This window comes from Berghia stephanieae, chromosome 10, assembly GCF_034508935.2.
Source record: "Berghia stephanieae isolate SIO BIC M18660-M18661 chromosome 10, UCSD_Bste_1.3, whole genome shotgun sequence".
NCBI lineage: Eukaryota > Metazoa > Mollusca > Gastropoda > Nudibranchia > Aeolidiidae > Berghia > Berghia stephanieae.
The window spans coordinates 33,907,689-33,929,368 of NC_088369.1; the positions used below are offsets into that span (position 1 = coordinate 33,907,689).

General features: G+C 36.2%; 2 protein-coding genes across 3 annotated transcripts in view; both read left to right on the forward strand.

Annotated features, from left to right (window-relative positions):
• Nucleotides 1-21,680, forward strand: part of LOC144981017 (dnaJ homolog subfamily C member 3-like) — a 516,589-nt gene that overhangs the window by 397,974 nt on the left and 96,935 nt on the right. The gene's annotated exons all lie outside the window — the stretch shown is intronic.
• Nucleotides 1-21,680, forward strand: part of LOC144981018 (filamin-A-like) — a 195,251-nt gene that overhangs the window by 62,672 nt on the left and 110,899 nt on the right. Inside the window, exon 15 of the mRNA XM_078929085.1 lies at nucleotides 6,824-6,964. Coding sequence (XP_078785211.1) covers nucleotides 6,824-6,964 — 141 coding nt within the window. The remainder of the gene's footprint in view (nucleotides 1-6,823; nucleotides 6,965-21,680) is intronic.

Consider the following 21,680-nt stretch of genomic DNA (forward strand, 5'->3'; position numbering starts at 1 on the left):
TTCTCCCTCTCTCTCTCTCTCACTCACTCTCTCTCTTTCTTTCTCTCTGTCTTTCTCTGTGAATCTCTCTCTTTTTCTCTCCTCCACCCTCTCTCTGTCTTTCCCTCTTCATCTCCTAAATTTCCTCCTCCTGTGTTTACTCCTCTTCATCCTATTTCTTTCTCTCTCTCACTCTCTCCCCATCCCCCCCCCCCTCTCTCCATCTCCTTTCCTCCTCCTCTTCCTCTTCCTCTGTCCATCGTTCTCTGTCTCTGCCTCTGTCTCTGTCTCTCTCTCTATCTCTCTCTCTCTCTCTCTCTCTCTCTCTCTCTCTCTCTCTCTCTCCTAAATTTCATCTTCCTTCTTTTCCTCCTCCTCATTCCATTACTCCCCCCCCCCTCTCCCTCTCTCTCCGTCACCTATGCCTTTTCCCCTATACCTCAAGCTCATCCCTCAGCTTCCCCCCGCACACCACGGGGTGGGACAGCGTCACCAGAGGGCTTAGGCTAAAACAAATATATTGTATACATTAAAGAATAGGCAAGAAAGGTCTCGTACCTCCATCATGCGAAATGATTAACTGTAAAGACTGTGTTTTATTTATAGACCCTGGGCAGGCGATGATGAAATGGTAGCATATCGCTTAAGGTCTGACTGGTTGCGAGTTCAAATTCAATTAATTGATCTTCCAAAAAGTTAAATTCAATCTAAGTTTAGAAAATGGTATGCATAAAATATATTCAGTATATTGAAATAACTCTCTCCCCCCCCCCCCCCCCTATTATTGCAGTACCGTGAAAAAAAACAAATCCTCCTTATTTATTAGTGATCCAACAAGTCAATGTGACGTTTTGTCTTCATGAAGCTGAGGCGAATAGTGAACCAAACAATGGGTTCAGTTTCTTGCTCTGTGAGGAGAAAAATTAACAAAACAAAACAAGTGATATACCCAAAGAGTTCCTATCATCATCATCATCATCATCATCATCATCATCATCATCATCATCATCATCATCATCACCCATAATACCATTTATTGTATTTTATTTTTATGATAGTTTTGTTTATTAATAATTATGTTTTTATTTTGTTGTTCTGAATTGAAAAACTGCCTAAAATAATATTTGAAATGAATCTCTCCTGCGACCTCTACATTTTAGTGCACTGGCTTATCCACTTGACCATAATATCACAAAATACACTTCAGTAGCTAGGCAGTGAGAAGCGATGCTTACTCCCAACGTCTCTACAGAAATAAGCTAAAGTTGTTAAAATTTGACAACACCTGCCTACAAATGGACCAGAGATTTTTGCTTTGTTTACACAGTCCCTTTACTTACGAACAGCATGTATTAGTCATCGGAAAAATGAACATCGTTTAAAACGATGCTTTTGTGAATTATACGGCTATGTAGTCTTGTGGTATGGCCCTCACATTCAAATCGGAAGATCCTGGTTTCGAGTCCCTCTCTGAATGGCGCATACTTGCGTCCTTGGAAAAGGCTCTATATTCAAATTCTATCACCGTACTCAGGTGTAAAATGAGTACCTGGTCGTAACAAGCGTTGTCTGTCGGAAAATAGTGTAATATCGCCTAACAGGCGTCATGTCCTGCGTGTTATGTATTGCTATTGGCCATAGACCCTTTGTAAAGAGCTGTGAGCACGTTTAGTGGATATGGCGCTATATAAAAGAGCTCAAAGCTCAAGTGAATTAGAATTGTAATATGATTAGTTTTGTCTGTGCTGTTGTATTTAAAACAATAAATAAGATAATATTGGATTTATTTCGATTATCACCCCCCCCCCCCACCCTCTTTACTAATAAAGATAATGTATCTGGGGTTTTTAATAAGTACTGACAGGGTATGGAAACCTAAGTTAGGTTTTCACGTCATAGTTGGACTTAAGTCAAAGTTTGTTATGCATCTTTTTCTCTTAATGAAAACTGCGGTGCAGTGGCATAACGAAAGGTCTTGGTTTCGAATCCTATTATGCCTCTTTATTTGATTTAAAACGAATTGGATGCCTTTTTAAGAACGTAATTTGTGTGTAAACAGGTCTTGATCCAATAAGTAACACCTTTAAATCCTTGCTATGACCTACGATGAAGAACACTTCTTGTGATTCATGTTAAATTAAAAGTAACGTTTTGTATCTTATCATTAAAGCAATTTATAATTATATTCACAATTTTATATTCTTATGATTAGACAACTGTGCATACGAAGTATTAATCTTCTATTAAATTGTCTTACCTGCAAATTTCGCATAATTGCAATATTGTCGCACCACTAAAATCACCTTGCGTGTCATTGGACACGATCTCCTATCCTTTGTTTACAAAGCTAAGATGAAAAAGGTCAAAAAAGACTTTAGGCTTTTTCCATCCACCCAGTTGGAAAATAAATGAAAACAGTTTTGAAATTTGACATTTTGTCTTTAAATCTTTGCAGGTCAATTATTCTCATAATACTTGGGACTTATTCAATCAGCTGTCGACTTTGTATATATCACTTGAAATTCCATATAAGTCAAAATTTACAACCGGTTGTGTAGTAATTTTTTGTTGGCTTTCTGGATTTTTCTGTTTCTCGTCGTTGACTCATGAGGAGGGCATTCTTTTGGATTGCTTTCCAACGATTTCAACATTTTTCCGTCGTCAAAATAGATAGTTCTTTTGTGACACACCCAGTAGTGAAGAGTTTCTGTGCAGTGTGTTTCCCGAGTTGTGTAATTTTTGTTTAGAGAAAAAAAAAGTACTTAGTCTATCCATGATTTATTGTGGCTAAATTACATTGTGATTTGATATTTGTTCGAATAAACAATACATCGACGATCTACATATTCGCAGGTCTGATAACCGAACACAATTATGGGCTTGATTTAACATTGTCGTAATGGAACTCTTTTGCGTTGGTTTGAGAGTATTCCCATTAAAAGAATAAGACCATAACACTTGTGGTTATCAGACTTGCAAATAAGTACACGTTGTTAGAAGAAAACTCAACACGTTGAGATATTTTAAAGAAAATAAAATGAACTATCCTGTTGCTTTGTTAGGACAGTTATCTGAAGAGTCGCCATTGTATATTTGCATTCTCAACGTGCCAGTAATGTTATGCTGTTCATTTGGATTTAGAATGACATATTGGCATTCTGCTTTTCCTATAGGCTGAATAAGGGTTTTGAGCTAGAAACGTTCCGTGTTTGATATTTCATTCTTCGTTGAAGCTGTTATATTTGGTTGACATACTAAAGTCTCTGTGGACATGAAAATTAGTATTTGAAATATAGTGATTTTATTATTGTAAGGAAAGCGCTTTTCACGTGTATTATTATTATTATTATTATTATTATTATTATTATATTATTATTATTATTATATTATTATTATTATTATTATTATTATTATTATTATTATTGTTATTATTATTACTATTATTATTATTATTACTATTATTATTATTATTATTATTATTATTATTATTATTATTATTATTATTATTATTATTATTATTATCATTATTATTATTAACTCAAAAGTTTATTGTTTGCAATGGGAAATGATAATTAATTGAAAGTAAACGAGTAAAATTGCAAATGCCGTGTATAATGCATAGAAAGTTATATTGGTTGAAATGATTTTGAGATCGATCCCATTTCTATCGTTTCGTAGCACCTTGATTTATTTTCTTTCAGAAATTCATTTTGAAATTTACTTTTTTTCCCTTATCGGACACATTTGTAGTTGGTTTACAACGACTCAATTGACAATAATATTAAAAAGTTTGACTTAAGACTGTGCATAGTGTTCTAACACTAGCAGTAATTAAATGACAGAGTTTATGTTGGTTTTTTTGTTTAAGGGCAAAATATACAATTTAAAGGATCTTTTTTTTTCTTAATGTGTATTCAATTAGCACCCTTTTTCCACTGAAAACATTCTGTTCAGTCTTTTAAAACAATTTGTAGAAAAATAACTTCGTTTCGTTTTATTGCTTAACTAGAGGAAAAGAAAACATTAAATTTCTGGATACGTGAATAAGCAGTATAAATTTGTGCAAATCTTGCTGACGTAGGTGACACAATTCGTGGTAAACCATGAAGTCTTCAGTGATGGAGACATCCTACATGCAGGAGGAGACGCATTACTCCAGCCATCACGTCACGCAGAATGGGGACACCATATCCAAGGCATTTTCCGGTGGGAACAAGATGGCTTTTCATTCTGGGGGGCCTGGGCAAGACGCAATTGGAGGAAATGCCCCTCATTTCCCAGCCATATCTGGGGGAGCCGTTGAGGATGAGGAAGAGGGAACCTTTCAGTTCGGTTTCCCTGGCCCTGGTGCTGTGCCTCTACCTTACCCTTCGGATGCAAGCCAATATGGCGGAATATCGTCCACTTCCTCCAAGAAAAGTGGGAAAAAACACAACAGTCGGAATTATGAAGTCATCAAGGATTTTAACGATGCGGCTAGCGACGATACGTACTCTTCCTTATCCAAAAATAGTTTTGGTAGTGGCCTGAGGTCCAAGAAAGCGGGAAAAGTTGTATCCAGTAGTTCTGAGAGAAGGAGCGTTGAAAATTATGAAGTAATTAGTTCCTCCAAAGGAAAGCACTCTTCTCAAAATTACAACTCTTTGGATTTTCAGAAAGATGATGGTTTCTCTCCTCTTCAAAGCAGCACGCTTGTGAACTCCAGCAAAAGTTCAAAAGGGAAAACAAAAGTATCTGGTGGCGGAAGAGGGGATCAGATTTTCTACGAAACTATCCCGGTGTCTGAAAAAGCTAGCTCGTTGCAGTCTCACAGTCAACACGGGTCTGCTTTCCAGATGGTCAACAAGGGAAATCATATCCATAACCGCTCTGAGAATAAGCACGTGTCATCTTTTAATGTGCAAAGCAAGTCCTCATCTTCTAAACCGACTCGAGTTCAAAGGGTCCATGAAATTGTTCAAGAACGACCAGCTGTTAAATCTGGGAAGAAAGGTTTGGACTGCGTCTTTTATTAAATGTTAATTATTGGCTTTTAGTCATGACTAGTAAAACAAAGTGTGTGACTGATGTGTATGTGTGTGTGTGTGTGTGTGTGTGTTTATAGAGAGACGGTAGGTGTGTATTTTGCAGTTGCATGGACCCATTCTGCAAAGCGAACTTCACAATAATTACTCATATTACATTATTTCAGCAGATATATGGTATCAACCCTTTTTATTTCATACATGATAAGCCGCCTTTTGGGCGCACTTTTTGTTATCCATATATTCACACCCAAGGACCCAACACTTGGGTCACAGATTTGAGATCAAAATCATCCATTTGGTGGCTGTTTACGCTCAACACCGCTTGACTTTATTAAAATACCAGACACCGTAATGTTTGGTCACTGGGAATTTAGATATATCGAGTGTAGTGACACGTTCGTCACCGTGGCCGTGTATAGATTTGATGTTTTCGTGCTATTAAAAAAGTCTCAGCATGGCGATAAGTGCCGTTCCACATGGCGATAAGTGCCGTTCCACATGGCAATAAGTGCCGTTCCACATGGCCTGGGTTTCAATTTGTTACCGTCAGTTTTTTATTTATATTGCTCTATAAACCTTTTTGGACTACAATCGTATGTTTACTCTTTGTCTTCTACTTCTCTGAACTTTACTTTAGTAAAACAACTTTCCAATTATTCTGATGAACTACATAATATTGACTTGAACACGGGTATGTTTTTAACCATTGATTTTCGCTATATATTTCCAATAACGAATGTGATCATATTTGAGTTTGACAAATGAAAAGAAATCAAAACAATATGCACACTGCTGTCATAAAACAGTAAGCATCCTTTATTACAATGTGACATTTAGAAATTGGTTCGGTTCGCCACAGATTCTTTTGCAATAATATAACAATTTAATAGCGTCTTACAGACGTCCTACATGTTACACCTTAGGTTAGATTACAACATGAAATTGAATGTAAGCTTCGTTTTAATATACGAAAACAGATAAAATGGACTTTCGGGTTTCCCCTTTAGCAACAAAACAGGATGAATGAAACACTACAGACGAATGAGATAATGTAGTAGTGGCGTTGTTAAGATGAATAAACAAAAAGATTCAATGTCCATTTTATCTGTTTTCGTATATTGATTGAAGCTTACATTCAATTTCACATTTTTATTTTTTTCTTCGAGCTTCGAACAGCAAAATTTACATCACCTTAGGTTAGGAAAACGTTTTGAGCACATATTATAGATATTGCTCTATATAAAAAAAAAACAAACAAACTCAGGCTCAAGTTTATTTTTGACCTCACGTGTAGCTTTTTCTAGTATTTCCCTCCTTCTGCCTCATTTATTCTTTTCATTTTCATTCCCCTTATTTCCCCCTTTTCATTCTTCTCTCCTTCCCTTACTGTCTGTCCTTATTGGTCCAAAAGCATTTTATTTTCTCTATTACACAACCAATACCAAAAGTTTACAAGCTGTCCAAATCATATTAAAGTTTTTGATGCACTAGAAACGAACCACTTATATAGAGTCAAATAGATTGATATCGAGTTCAAACCCCTATTTATTCTTTAACCTGGTGGTAAACCTATTTTTCCAGCGATGTCTGAGACAGACGTAAAATATGACCATCAGTGGGTTGTTTAACAACGTATTATTTGTATTGAACGCACGATCGTCTAAAAAAATCACAAGCACGGTCCTTCATGTTAAAGCGTACGTTTCCATTCGGAAGTATTAATGTATTCAAATTTTAGGTATTTTCATGAAATCGTGAATATAAGCCCTATATAAACGCAATGTATTATGTTATTTTTCCCCCCTTTCTCCATTCAGGTGAATACACCATCAATGTCCAGTTTGGTGGACAGGAGGTGACCAAAACACCATTTGTCACCAAAGCCTATGACTCGAAAAGACTTGTGGTCAGCAACATGCCGGCTGTTGCCAGTAGGGATAGGCCAGTCGAGTTTAACAGTAAGTACAATATTTATTGGTTATTTCCCTTTGGTTGTAAAAAAAAAAAATTGGTGGGGGGGGGGGGGGGGGGGGGGGATAGGACGTACAAGTAATATCTAATTACTTGTGATAGTTGAATATTTGATAATTTGAGAGGAAGAGAAAGAGAAAGAGAGAGAAAGAGAGAGGAAGATATAGATAGGTGGTTAGATATATAGATAGATAGATAGATAGATAGATAGATAGAGAGAGAGAGAGAGAGAGAGAGAGAGAGAGAGAGAGAGAGAGAGAGAGAGAGAGAGAGAGAGAGAGAGAGAGAGAGAGACCCCTCTGTCCACCTTTCTGTGGAAAAACATGTATTCCCTTATATATATATATATATATATATATATATATATATATATATATATATATATATATATATATATATATATATATATATATATATATAAGGGAAATACATGTTTTTCAACAGTAAGGTGGACAGAGGGGTCTATCTCTCTCTCTCTCTCTCTCTCTCTCTATCTATCTGTCTATATATATATATATATATATATATATATATATATATATATATATAAGAAGCATATGGGCTACATATTATTACCGATTACCGATTACATCAGACAGCACCATAGCAGTCTTGAACACACTAGCCTCTGCTTTGCTATGGTCCGCGTCCTTTGTCTAACTCAAATAATAATAACAAAAGTATTTGTAAGACCTATTTTAGAATACAGCAACACAATATGGGGCCCGATTACATCATCATCAATCAATAAGATAGAAATGATTCAAAGAATCGATTTGTCTGTAATTGTTACAACCGACAACACAGTGTAAAAAGCCACGATGGAGCATTTAAATTGGACCCCACTTATTGAACGGAGAAAGACGCAATATGTTGTTTAAGGGCCGACAGGGAACCACCATCTCCCTATTAACGCATTGAAAAACCACGGACGTAAAGAAAATGCATATGCATTGCCATATATTCTAAAATCAATGCCCATAAACAGTCGTTCTTCGCCAGTACCATTTACGCATGCAACACCATCCCTGAAAATGTCAGAGAAACCTATAACCCGACTATAGATAGAATGAAGTCTACGTCACTCAGGTCACTCTTTTTGCCATCCACGTTTATGAGTAATTCTCACTAAAATGTATTAACCATCTATAAATGTTCAAGATTACACATAATTTTGTGCGTTGGTCCGTTATACTTCCGGATGGCAATGTTGTGACTTCTTAGCCAAGCGCATACTATCTGCTATATTCCATATAATTTATCTCGACCAGTTTAAAACCAACAGATAAATATTACGTCAATGCCACCCCACCCCACCACACCTAGTTGCGTCAATCTACATCACATGAAGCTGTAACTATTTTGGATGGGATTGGATTTGAAGAATGTCATCAGAGCAATTTAGCACCGCTGTGAAATATTAAAGATTATTTGAATACGATATTTGAATGTTAGTTATAGATAGTATGCAGTTGACGTCACTCAGGTCTTTGTTATTGCTTTTTGCCATCCGCGTTTTTGACATATTCTCATTATTCACCAGACTATAAACGTTTAAGGTTACACTGAGTTTTGTTTTTTGGTCCGTTATACTTCCGGATGGTAATGTTGTGAGGTACTTAGCCAAGCGCACACTATCTATAGCACACTATACGAACACACTACAAATATTTTGATTTCATGGTCTGTGAAAAGGATGAACACATCAAGTCCTGTTATGGTGCTACTTAATAGAGATTAGACTAATCACGCTTGGGTGGTTTTGATCTGGGAATGGTAAGTGTATTAAAGATAGGTAAAGGGGGACTCGTAGACTATTGACAAATCAGACAAAAATTGAGTTTTCCTGTTGCTAGATCAATTTGGGGTCCCGATAGGAGTTGGTAGAGCACGAAACAAAGTAATGTAAATTGTGCTGCTCGAAGCTAGAAGAGTTAAATAACAATGGGAAATTGAATGCAAGCTTCAATTTAATTACGAAAACAGATAGACCGCCGGCCACTACTACATTATCTCATTCATCTGTAGTGTTTCATTCATACTGTTTGTTGATAAAGGGGAAACTCGAAATGTCCGTTTCATCTGTTTTCGTAATTAAATTGAAGCGTACATGCAATTTCCCATTGTTATTTCACACACAGAGGGACCGAGGGTGATCTTGAGTGAAGTCGAGATTTCTTTTTCCCTCTGTCCACCCAGCCAGTGATTGGGTGGAAAGTTCTTTGCGATAGCTAGCGTCCTATCAAAAGGGTTGCAAGCAATTGCTGTTGTCCGTTTCACGCTATAGAAACTAGGACTGAAGGACTGCTTTAGATCAATAATCCCCACTGATAGAATACCGGATTGAAATTGTAAAACCTAACAAAAAGTGTGTATGATACATGAGCCAACTTGGCAGAATGAAACTATCAAGAAAGAAAAAAGAAAAACCAACTTTCGCCAGAAGTCAATTGGTTTAAGCATTGTCCAGTCCTCAATATCGCTCTTCAATATGTTGTTCGGAAATGCCTGTTTGAACCCCAACAGTGTCGTCAATTGACCAAACATTAAATAATACTTAGATTTTTTTCTCACAAATGTCAGAGGGAGTCCCAAATTTCCTTGACATATTTTGCAAAACAGCATATATATATATATTATGGCGAAAGTCTGACAGAATTAAATCAGTTTATATGCTTTGTGTGCTTTGTATAGATTTGTGCGGCTATATAGTAACTGGTATTACATCCGCTTTCCGATCGGAAGGTCCTGGGTTCGAGCCTCGTTCCGCGCATAGTTGAGTCCTTGGATAAGGCTCTTTACTCACTTTCTCTCACCATACTCAGGTGTAAAATGAGTACCTGGCCGTTAACAGCGTTGTCTCTGTCCGGAAAAAATATGTAGTATCGCCTAACAGGCATCATGTCCCGTCCTAAATGTTAAATGCTGCTGTTGGCCAGAAACCCTTGTAAAGCGCTTTGAGCACGTTTAGTGGATATTGCTCTATATAAAAGCTCAATTTTTAAAATATAGATAATAGATATAGACATCGCAAATTCACATGAAACAAAACTAGACCAGATAAAGTTCGTTGTTCGGGTCGCTTAGTGAAGGCATGGCTTTTGATTTTGTTCCATATTGTTTGGCGTTCTGCAAAGTGAGGTCCTCGGAATTGGTTGTCGTAATTAATTGATTTGCATGGATATGCTCGAACGGAATGGTCAATTTTCTTCTTGGTTGGCATAGGACATACCGGAGTGCCTATTGCTGGAATGTTGATTCGTTGTACTGGTAATTAGAACATATTAATTTGTGTTTTCATCTTGTGCCAATATTCGTAATGGAAGGATTGTGGATAGCGTAACACTGTCATTTGCTGTTGTTGTTGTTCTTTTTTTATTTTCTTTTGCCAGCCACTCTGTGAACTGTTCTTTCCTCATTCTATTTTTCAATCTGTAAACGGTCAAGGTTAGGGTATTTTGAATTGTTTAGACAGGCTGGAGCTGATAAGTTTTAGATTAAAACGCTATGAATACGAGTCGACGTGCACTTTTTTGTAGGTCTGATAACCCAATTCATTTTGGGCTCATTATTGTAATGGAAATCTAAAAAAAAAAGGACGCAAAATATTGTCCATTACAACAATGTTAAACTAGGCCCATAAGAGGGTTCGGATGTCAGACCTGCATATATGTACACGTCGATACGAGTAAATGTTGTCCTTCTTTACAATAATGTAATGGCTTTGCATAGGCTGTGGCTTGATCACTAAAAGATTTACAGTTTCGCACCAGACTACACGACTTGTGGATATATTGCTTAAAATCTTTTTGTTCTTTTAAATTTTACATTTACATTTTTTTTATTAGACTTAAGCCTTCCTGGAACATATTCTGTCAAAACTTTCTTAAAAATTAAGTGTTCAAAAGAGGTGTTTGCCTCCGATAAAACAGCAAGAAACAAAACGGTAACAAAATATTGAGAAAAATTATTGTAAAAGAAAAATAAGATATTATTTCAAGCTGAACGCTTTCCATTTTCTAAGAATTGGTGTCTTTAAATGCGACGCTAATGTTACTAGAACTAAACAACACACATACTCTCTCTCTCTCTCTCTCTCTCTCTCTCTCTCTTTCTCTCTCTCTCTCTCTGTCTCTCTCTCTCTCTCTCTCTCTCTCTCTCTGTCTTTCTTTCTCTTTCTTTTTTTTTCTTTCTCTCTCTCTCTCTCTCTCTCTCTCTCTCTTTCTCTCTCTCTCTGTCTTTCACGCACACACACATACACACAAACACACACACACACACACACTCTCTCTCTCCCACTCACACACACACACATACACATACAAACTGGAATCTCCCGTCGTTCTCAGATTGTCCAATATTGCAACCAATTCCAAAAAGCGTACCATACCAGAGAGATTATATACCAACGCTTAGCTATACAATCTCTCTGACCGTACCCACCATCGTGGTACATTGATATCGTCGATACACAAGGTTATCAAGCGCTTAGTATCCATGATTTAGACGGGGTAAAGCGCTATAATAAGTGCTATTTGTTTATTGATATTATTAAGAAAGATGGAATACACATAATTTACGTTACATCATGCACCAAACATAAATACAAATAAGACATCTTTAATATAAAATCACATGAAGCATAAACACTAAATCAGCAGAAATCGCTGGTCCATCCAAACCAAAAGAAATGAATGAATGAAATAACGATGCAGAACTGACGTCTTTCACACACACACACACACAAACACACACACACACACATGCCCCCCCCCCCCCCCACACACACACACATACACATACACACACATACATACCTATTGGATTTATTGTCATACACCAAAGACCTGTTTTACGGGCGTTTCCCTCCTCTCCCTCTCTCTCCCTCTCGGGCCGCTTTTTGTCTGTACTAAAACCAGTGTAATGGCAGTGGCGTGTTGTGAATGTTCCCGTGGTCGGGCAGAGGCTTAATATTTTGATTGACATCGGCGTGTTGTGTTTTCTGTTTATTACAGTCGTTTGTGATCAATAATAATATTATTCAACCACAGAATATAGACTGATTAAATATAATTATAAATAACATCTTTTTTTCTCTAAATGGATTTGTGACTGGCCATTCATCCGCGTTTTAATTTAAAATTGTAAATTCTTGTTTGGATTTTGCAACGAAACAAAACACAACTTGGATTATTAATCTCCAGTGAAGTAAGCAGAAGTCAATGTTACTATATCTATGTTTGACATATTTTTGAATTCTCCTGTATTAGTGATCTCCATGCCTTAATTTTGGTTCTTATATCTGTGACTCAGGTGTGAATTATAAATACCTAGCTTGTTGGCGCTGATGGATACTGAAAAAGAACAGTGAAAATGCCGCCTTTCATGTGACTTGTAAAGTATGAAATTAAATAAAAATTAAATGAAATTAAATGGCCTGGTGGGAAATAAGTTAATTAGTATGAATGAAGCGCACTTAGCGACCTACAAAAAGTCATACACGTGACTGGACATTCATTGTAAATGTCCATATTTAATGCTCAGATTTAACCTATTAGTTTCTTACTACGTGCACTTATTTGTTAATACTAATGGGCACATTATATTGATCATTAAATAAAACTAATGAAAACAAAATGAAATTATTAAGATAAATGGGTGTTAATAGTTTATAGGTGATGTAAAAAAGGGAAAACTAGAAAATGGCTTGTTTTGCAACAAATATTTTAAAATTGTTACGTCTCTCTCTCTCTCTCTCTCTCTCTCTCTCTCTCTCTCTATCTCTCTCTTTTCTTTTTTTTTTTCTTCTATCAATCAACCTGTTTATCTTACTATTTGTCTGTCTGTCTCCCTGACTTACAGTCCTTCCATCCAGTTTTCCAGCAACACATCCTTCCGTCCATCTATTCATCCGCCCGTCCACCTTTCAATGTCTCTCGATTTCTCCCCCTCTCCCATTCCTTGGATACAAAATTTGACAATTTGTTTAATCTCTTCTTCTTCTTCTTCTTCTTCTTCTTCTTCTTCTTCTTCTTCTTCTTCTTCTTCTTCTTCTTCTTCTTCTTCTTCTCCTTCTCCTTCTCCTCTTCTCCTCCTCTCTCCTCCTCTCCTCCTCCTCCTCCTCCTCCTTCTTCTTCTCTTCTTCTTCCTTCTTCTTCTTCTTCTTCTTCTTCTTCTTCTTCTTCTTCTTCTTCTTCTTCTTTTTCTTCATCTCTTCTTCTTCTTCTTCTTTTCTCCTCCTCCTCCTCCTTCTCTTCTTCTTCTTCTTCTTCTTCTTCTTCTTCTTCTTCTTCTTCTTCTTCTTCTTCTTCTTCTTCTTCTTCTTCTTCTTCTTCTTCTTCTTCTTCTTCTTCTTCTTCTTCTTCTTCTTTCTTCTTCTTCTTCTTTCTTCTTTTCTTCTTCTTCTTCTTCTTCTTCTTCTTCTTCTTCTTCTTCTTCTTCTTCTTCTTCTTCTTCTTCTTCTTCTTCTTCTTCTTCTTCTTCTTCTTCTTCTTCTTCTTCTTCTTCTTCTTCTTCTTCTTCTTCTTCTTCTTCTTCTTCTTCTTCTTCTTCTTCTTCTTCTTCTTCTTCTTCTTCTTCTTCTTCTTCTTCTTCTTCTTCTTCTTCTTCTTCTTCTTCTTCTTCTTCTTCTTCTTCTTTCTTCTTCTCTCTTCTATCTTCCTCCTCCTCCTCCTCCTCCTCCTCCTCCTCCTCCTCCTCCTCCTCCTCCTCTCCTCCTCCTCCTTCTCCTCCTTCTCCTCCTTCTTCTTTTCTCTCAATCTCCCCTCCCCCTCCTCTCCCCGCCCTTTTCTTCTATGAATCTCGCCCTCTCTAGTCTCCCTCACATTACTACCTCTACATAGATAGTAATAGTAGATAGTCCTTGCCACAGACCGTTTGATGCCACAGGTAGCTACTGTCATCTGTCATGTCATTACAGCATACCTGTCGACATACTTACTCAGAGCAATATATACCTGACAAAGTACAAAACAAGAGGGTTTTGCTCTTGATCCCTTCCTCAGCAACAAAGCTCAATGCATGACTGTAATGTATACTAAACTAACGCCTTTATAATGTATTGTTCAACTTGATTATGTTCCATCGATTTAACCCTCTCCTTTCCATCTGAAGGAAAATCGTCACATTTGTTACGATGCAAACAACGGTTTTCTTATTCAGATTTGTTTTAGAAATCGCAAAATTTGTGAAAAAAAAATATTTGTAAGGCTTTTTAAAAAACAAACGTATGTATATAGCATGTTATTATTGTTTATAAATTTGACTTTAACGAATTATTTTATGTGTTGGCGTGACATTTTAGTAAAAAAAATTGATCACGATCGGTAAGGAAAGAGTTAAAGGCCCTGCAACTTGTCAAAATGTGACATATCGTCTCAAAACGATGTTACGGTGGTGATGTTTTTTTGATGACAATCGAGTATTATCGCCTAGAATATGAAATATGAAATCTGGGTGAGGTTTAATAATTTATTGAGTAGAATAATAATAATAATAATAATAATAATAATAATAATAATAATAATAATAATAATAATAATAATAATAATAATAATAGATCTTTATTGTCCATAAATATGGCAATTTGTCATTTAGTTACAATGTTAAATGGGGCCCATAATTGCGTACTAATATGTATACCTACACCTGGACTTGTAACTACCCCACAATCATCACCATCATCATCATCATCATCATCATCATCATCATCATCATCATCATCATCATCATCATCATCATCATCATCATCATCATCATCATATCTGGAATAAATGATAACTGTAACATTGAACATATATTTCACTCCTACTTATTTTCGCTCTCTCTCTCTCTCTCTCTCTCTCTCTCTCTCTCTCTCTCTCTCTCTCTCTCTCTCTCTCTCTTCCACTCTTGCAAACTATATAAGCCTCTTGGTGCTATGCGTATAGTTAAAATACTCACAACATCCGTCAGCCGGACATAGCGTACCAAACACACAAAACTATGTGTAACCTTGAACATTTATAGTCTGTCTGATCGATATAATTTAGTGAGAACTAATCATCAAAATGGCTGTCTAAAATCAATAACAAAGCGCTGAATGACTTCAACTTCGTTCCATCTATGAATTTCGTATTTACCGATTATTTTTAATTCAAATTCATTTTTCTGCCACCGCCTCACTTCGATATAGATCAAGATGCCAGTATGAGGCCGGGAGTCACAAATTACTTGAATCTGAGACTTCAAAGAAGGTTATTTTGTCTTTGTCAAATAATTGTGTAAAGGAGATAAAATGATGGACTCTATTGGAAATAAATCTCAAAAATGTATTTGAAAATGGGAGGGGGGGGGGGGGGGTGAATTTTGTATAACTAGGACGCCATAACAGTATGATATACTAAATTTGTCATGATGATGATGATGATGATGATGATGATGATGATGATGATGATGATGATGATGATGATTATTGTGATGATGATGATGATGATAACAATAATAATACCGTTTTTTAAACGCGGAACATAAAAAGTAGGGTCATTTTTGTGCATAGATATAGAAGAAGATTAAAGACTACCTACTGACTACATTTTTAGCCCCAAAAGTCCATCTCTTATCGCATATATTGCTCTTATTAAAAGCCCTCCTCCGTTAGTCTATCATAGATTTAGTCGTGCTTTGTTTTTGTTTTATTTGGACATTGGATGGGGTAACTCGGGCGTGTCTAATAATATGTGCTTTGATTCTATCATTCAACATTTATGCCGTCTGTCCTCTCCTACCTATCTTTCAATCTAGAATAAATAGCTGGATCTCTCTACTCTCTACCCACCGAGTCTGTTTCCACCCCCGTTATGTCAGTCGTAATAGATAATTAACACGTATTGGTGGAGTCTTTAGTGTGTACCCGTGTGTCTGTGTCTCTCTATGTTCTATATTTTAGGCATAACACAGACTCTCTCAATCTGGTGGTCATAGCTCTTACTTGATTTTTTTTTCTTCTTTCTGTTCTCTCGGAAAAAAAACTCATGTGTTGTTTGTTCCTAATCCGTCAAGAGTAGATTTCTTTAAATTGCATATCTTTATTTTACACCATTTTTCTGGCTAATGTAAATGTTGCTGCTCAAAGCTCGAAGAAATAAATAACAATGTGAAATGGAGTGTAAGCTTCAATTTAATATATATAATAATATATAATATATAATATATATGAAAACAAATAAAATGGACGTTTCGGGTTTCCCATATATCAACAAAACAGGATGAATTTTCCCCTTTATCAACAAAACAGGATGAATGTTTCATTCATCCTGTTTTGTTGAGAAATGGGAAACCCGAAACGTCCATTTTATCTGTTTTCGTATATTCAATTGAAGCGTATTTCCATTTCACATTGTTGTTTATAACCATTTTTCTGGGCATATTTTTAAAGTACATTGATCAAATATTAACTTGGGTCTGCGTTTTCTTATTTGCAGGTCTGATAACCCAAATTTTAATGGCCTCATAGTTGTAATGGTAATACTGTCAAACCAACGCGAAATAATGTTCTTTACAGCAATGTTAAATCGGGCCCATAATTGCGTACTAATATGTATACCTACACCTGAACTTGTAGCTACCCCACAATCATCACCATCATCATCATCATCATCATCATCATCATCATCATCATCATCATCATCATCATCATCGTCATCGTCGTCGTCGTCATCATCATCATCATCATCATCATCATCATCATCATCATCTTCAATAGTGTGCTGAAGTCATATTTTCTTTTGGAAATACTTCTTTATTTGTGTCACACAGTCCCACCCGGGTGCCATTTTTGTTGTATTACAGGTCATTGATAGAAAATTAAATTATACTCAGAAATATTGTCCAAAAAATGAGTAACTCAGTTTTCTGACATTCAGCACTCTTAACTGATAGCAAGAATATACGGGGAAACAAAACGTTACTGTTATCCAACAGCTGTGCTGGTGTTGTCATGTCTATGTCTATGCTGTCATGGCTGGTCTATCCGTATTCTTTTTCTTTTTATCCTTATAGAAACTTTGGTGTGTAAGCTACTGTATCTTCTTCCATTGATTTAAATGAAACTTGATTATAATGTTCGTAAATCACAGCCTCCATCCATTGACAGTTGTATTCAAAATAACTTCCGATTCAACACTGATACGGATAACCATATGGAAGAAAATAGGCCCCATATAAATACACACACACACACACACACACACACACATATATATATATATATATATATATATATATATTATATATATATATATATATATATAAATTATAAAATCAAAAACCATGAAATAATAGTGCTCAACTTTTTGATAAAAGGAGCTATTTATAAAACATTTCAAGTATACTTATGATCAACTTCTACAATATTGTTTCGAGCGTTGGCTCTCAGAGCGAATGCTCGAAACAATATTGTAGTAGAAGTTGATCATAATTATACTTGAAATGTTATATATATATATATATGATATAGGCTACATGTATGTATGAATCTCTCTCTCTCTCTCTCTCTCTCTCTCTCTCTCTCTCTCTCTCTCTCTCTCTCTCTCTGTGTATATGTGTGTGTATGTGTGTGTGTGTGTATGTGAGTGTATGTGTGGGCGTGTGTGTGTTTTGCTAGGGAAATAGATAAATGTATAATTTCGGGAAATATGTCACATAAACTTTTATTGTTCATTTTTTACATTTATTTACGACTTCGTAACACCAGTGGCGAATACACGATATTATAAATATACCTGTACACAAGTCTTATATTATTAAACCAACCCACTATACTCCCTTTGTAATAATATAATATTTGGATTTCTGATACAGCACAAAACAAGTAATTAACTTTACAGATCCAGTGCTGCTTTCATGCTATCTGGAGCGTGAAAAAACAGGCTACTGTTTATTGGTTATCCCCGCAACCAAAACATGGTCTTCAGCAATATTCACTTAACCCCCGCCTCAGACTTTTTTTTTCTAGAGTACCTTCGCGCTCTCACCTTCCCTAACAGAACTATCAAGCTATGGCCGTTTAAACTCTCCCCTTGCCGATGCTTTTCAGTATTTTCCCAAAAACGGCAGGCTTACCCAGCAGAATAAATTGGCTTTTTAGACACAAACAAGTTCTCTACAAAACAACTTTATGTTCTTCTTAATTAAAGACAGATCATTCTTCAAAGTTTGTTTGTTGTACAAAATTAATCTGAATAAGAAAAAAAATGTATATTGAGTCGTAACAAATATGACGATTTTGCTGCAGGTGGTAAGGAGAGGGTTAAAGTCAGATAGATACAGAAGAAAGGCGTAGTAAGAGTTGGTCATCTCTACAACATCTTGATAAAAATGACATATAAACATTAATGGGAGCTCTAACTATTAAAAGAAAAGAATAGCCTTCAACTGTCGTGATGTCACTTCCCTCGTAATGACGCATAGTAACTTAGTAACTGGTTCTAAACTAGCGGAACAATGTCGGACGACCTTATGAAACACTTCTCCAACGAGCATAACAGTGTGTCCAGATGAGAAAAACATTAGAAATCTGATCATGTTTTGACTTTTATACATTCTGATCACATGACACGTGAAAAGGTTCAAGCCAGCATGGAGAATAAAATGTACCGATTTTTTTTGTTTATAACCAAGCTGCTCGTTTCTGGGCGACGTGACATCAGACTCTTGTATCCTATTACGACCTTCAGCGGGGCACCGTAAGTAAGATGTCGTCGACTAGGCAATACACAATAAATAGAATTTAGATAATCCATCAAACAAATGCCTGATGTCTTCAGGAATCATCCATGTTGTCCAAATCAGCAAATAACCGTACTCAGGTGTAAAATGAGTACCTGGCCGTTAGCAGCATTGTCTCTGTCCGAAAAATAATGTTATATCGCCTAACAGGCGTCATTTCTCGTCATACGTATTAAGTGTTGCTGTAAAGCGCTTTGAGCAAGTTTAGTGGACATTGTGCTATATAAAAAATCTCAATTTAATTTAATTTAATTATAGGGGTTAAGAAAAATATTCTTGCCCAAGGACAACAAATTAAAGTGCACGAATCGAAGTTTGAACTCTGGGCGTCCTAGTAGCAAAGTTAGGCGTGATAAGTGGTCGGTTGGATGGCGATAATCATGAAAAATTCTGGTACCGAGGTTGTCTCCGTGGGTAGGCATTATATTAGTATTACCCAACTCGACACAGGTATGAATAAGTACTTGGTTACATGCAATGCAATGACGGATATTTTATGAGTTTTAGTACCAAAAAAAGATCTCTAACAGGGGACTGGTACTGTATGACAAGGAAATATGGTTCCATTTGGCCGAGGGGAATAAATGAAACATTGCGAAGTGCATTGAGCGCTGGTGTCAATTCGTGAAAACAAGCTATAATAATATATGTTCAAATGTATTTTGAATTTGGGCGGCTATGTGGTCTTGTGGTATGACATTCGCTTTCCGATCGGAAGGTCCTAGGTTCGAGCCTCGCTCGGCGCATAGTTGAGTCTTTGGAAAAGGCTCTTTACTCACATTCTGTCACCGTACTCAGCTGTAAAATGAGTACCTGGCAGTTGACGGCGTTGTCTCTGTCAGAAAAACCCCCATTGAAATATCGCCTAACAGACGTCATGTTTCGTTTTACATGTTACGTATTGCTGTTGGTCAGGGACCCCTTGTAAATCGCTTTGAGCACATTTAGTGGATATTGCTCTATATGAAAGCTCAATATTTAAAGCTCAATATTTGAGTTTATATATCCGCGATCAATAGTGATTGAAGATAGCTATGGTTCAACAGGATTAGGTCTATACAACTTGACACTGCATTTCCTCTCTAAAATATTCCGTATGATGACAATCACTGAACGTCCACCATCTGATAATAACACTTAAAAACAATTTTGGCCAGAAAGTTCATCCTTCAAAGGTCAATCGATTAAAATGACCTTCATCGAGTCAAAAATTCTCAAACTGGAGACTTCATTTGAAGTCCCAGGTTTGAGAGTTTTTTACAATGCGAGGGTCCTTTTTAATCGATCAATATATGAAGGACGAGTTTTCTGGCTATAACTTTAAAAACGTTATTTTTCAGACGACATTGTACCTGATCACGATTATAACAAGGCCGTCATTGTCATCTAATGAGTCACCTTACCCTCGGGGCTTTTAAGTGAAGTAACATTCTGTAACAGAAGATTAGAGATGACAGAATAAAGTCCTTCGCACTTCGCAATGATTCATTTCTTTTGTAAAGCGCCTTTATCACATTTAGTGGATATTGCTCTATCTAAAAGCTTATAAGTTTTTTTTGGTATTTTTTTTCCTCCAGAGAGCTCAGTGTCTTATAGCGGTATGATTTTGACATCTGAATCGAAAGATATCGGGTTCGAGTCTCAAATGGGACACAGAGACTGGGTTGCCTTTTTTTCCCTTTAAAAAACGGATTGAAGAATGATTGGTTTTAACTGATCTTACTATTAGGCAGTTAGAATCTAGAAACTAGTTCTGTAGGAAATGAACAATAAGTTTGTAGGTCCCTGTTCATGTCAGGTAGGTTTAAGACCCCCTTGCAATTGGAATTAGTAATGACAGTCTGAAAAGCCGTTGTCTAGATTAACGATACAGACATTAACGTCATTCGGCGGTTTTCATTTCCATACAGAATAACAATATTTCATGCAGTGCGGCCGGTGATCACCTTCTTCTTCTTCTTAAATCCTCATCCCACAGCAGTAGGTATAGACCACCAATGAAACTTGTCCATCCTCTTTTGTCGTTGGTCAGTCTTTTCATCTCCTGCCAGCGCATCCCAGACCTCTCCAACTCTAACAGAAGGTCTCTCCTCCAGGTTGACCTTGGTCTCCCTTTTTTCCTCTTTCCGGATGAATTCCATTTCCATTTTGATTCTATTTCAGGGCTGTCCTTGTGATATTGGGTAATCACCTGCTATACCAAATAATATCTTAATCTAAAGAAATTTGCACTTCAATCAGTATTATTAGAGACTTTCTTACTTTGCAATCATGGTAAAAGGATATATTCATTTGTTGACAGAAAGATCACAGGATAATATTATTACCAGAAGGGTCATACCATCTTGCTGATTGGAGAAAGTATACTTACTGGCATGTCAATTTTTTTTTGTAGCCTTCTTACCGACAGTGAATTGCTTAAATTAATGTTTACATGTCCATCTCCATTCTGAGCAGTGACTATTGTCGATTGTTAGGACGACTGCTGGAATCAAATTCCATCAAATTCATTCCACATTACGTTTTGGGGAACAATGAATTAAAAAAATAGATAAATAATTTTTTTAAACGCCCCAAAAAATAACAAAAAAAAAAAAAAAAAAAAAAAAAAAAAAAAGAAAAAAGAAAAGCAAAAAAAAAAAAAAACCCCAATATATGAAAGAAAACGAAAACAAAACCAAAAAAAAAAAAAAAAAAAAAAAGAAAAGATAAAAACCCCAAAAAACTCGAAAAAACCCCCAAAAAACAAAACAAAACGAACCAACAATTTTTATTTTTTATTTATGTCCACTAAACATGCTCAAAGCGCCTTGCAAGGGGTCCTTAGCCAAGCTGTTAACGCGATGTGCAATTATTTTTGGAACAGAAAAAAAAATGATAACTGCCAGTTACTCAATTTACACCTGAATACGACGAGGGAATGAGAGCAAAGAGCCT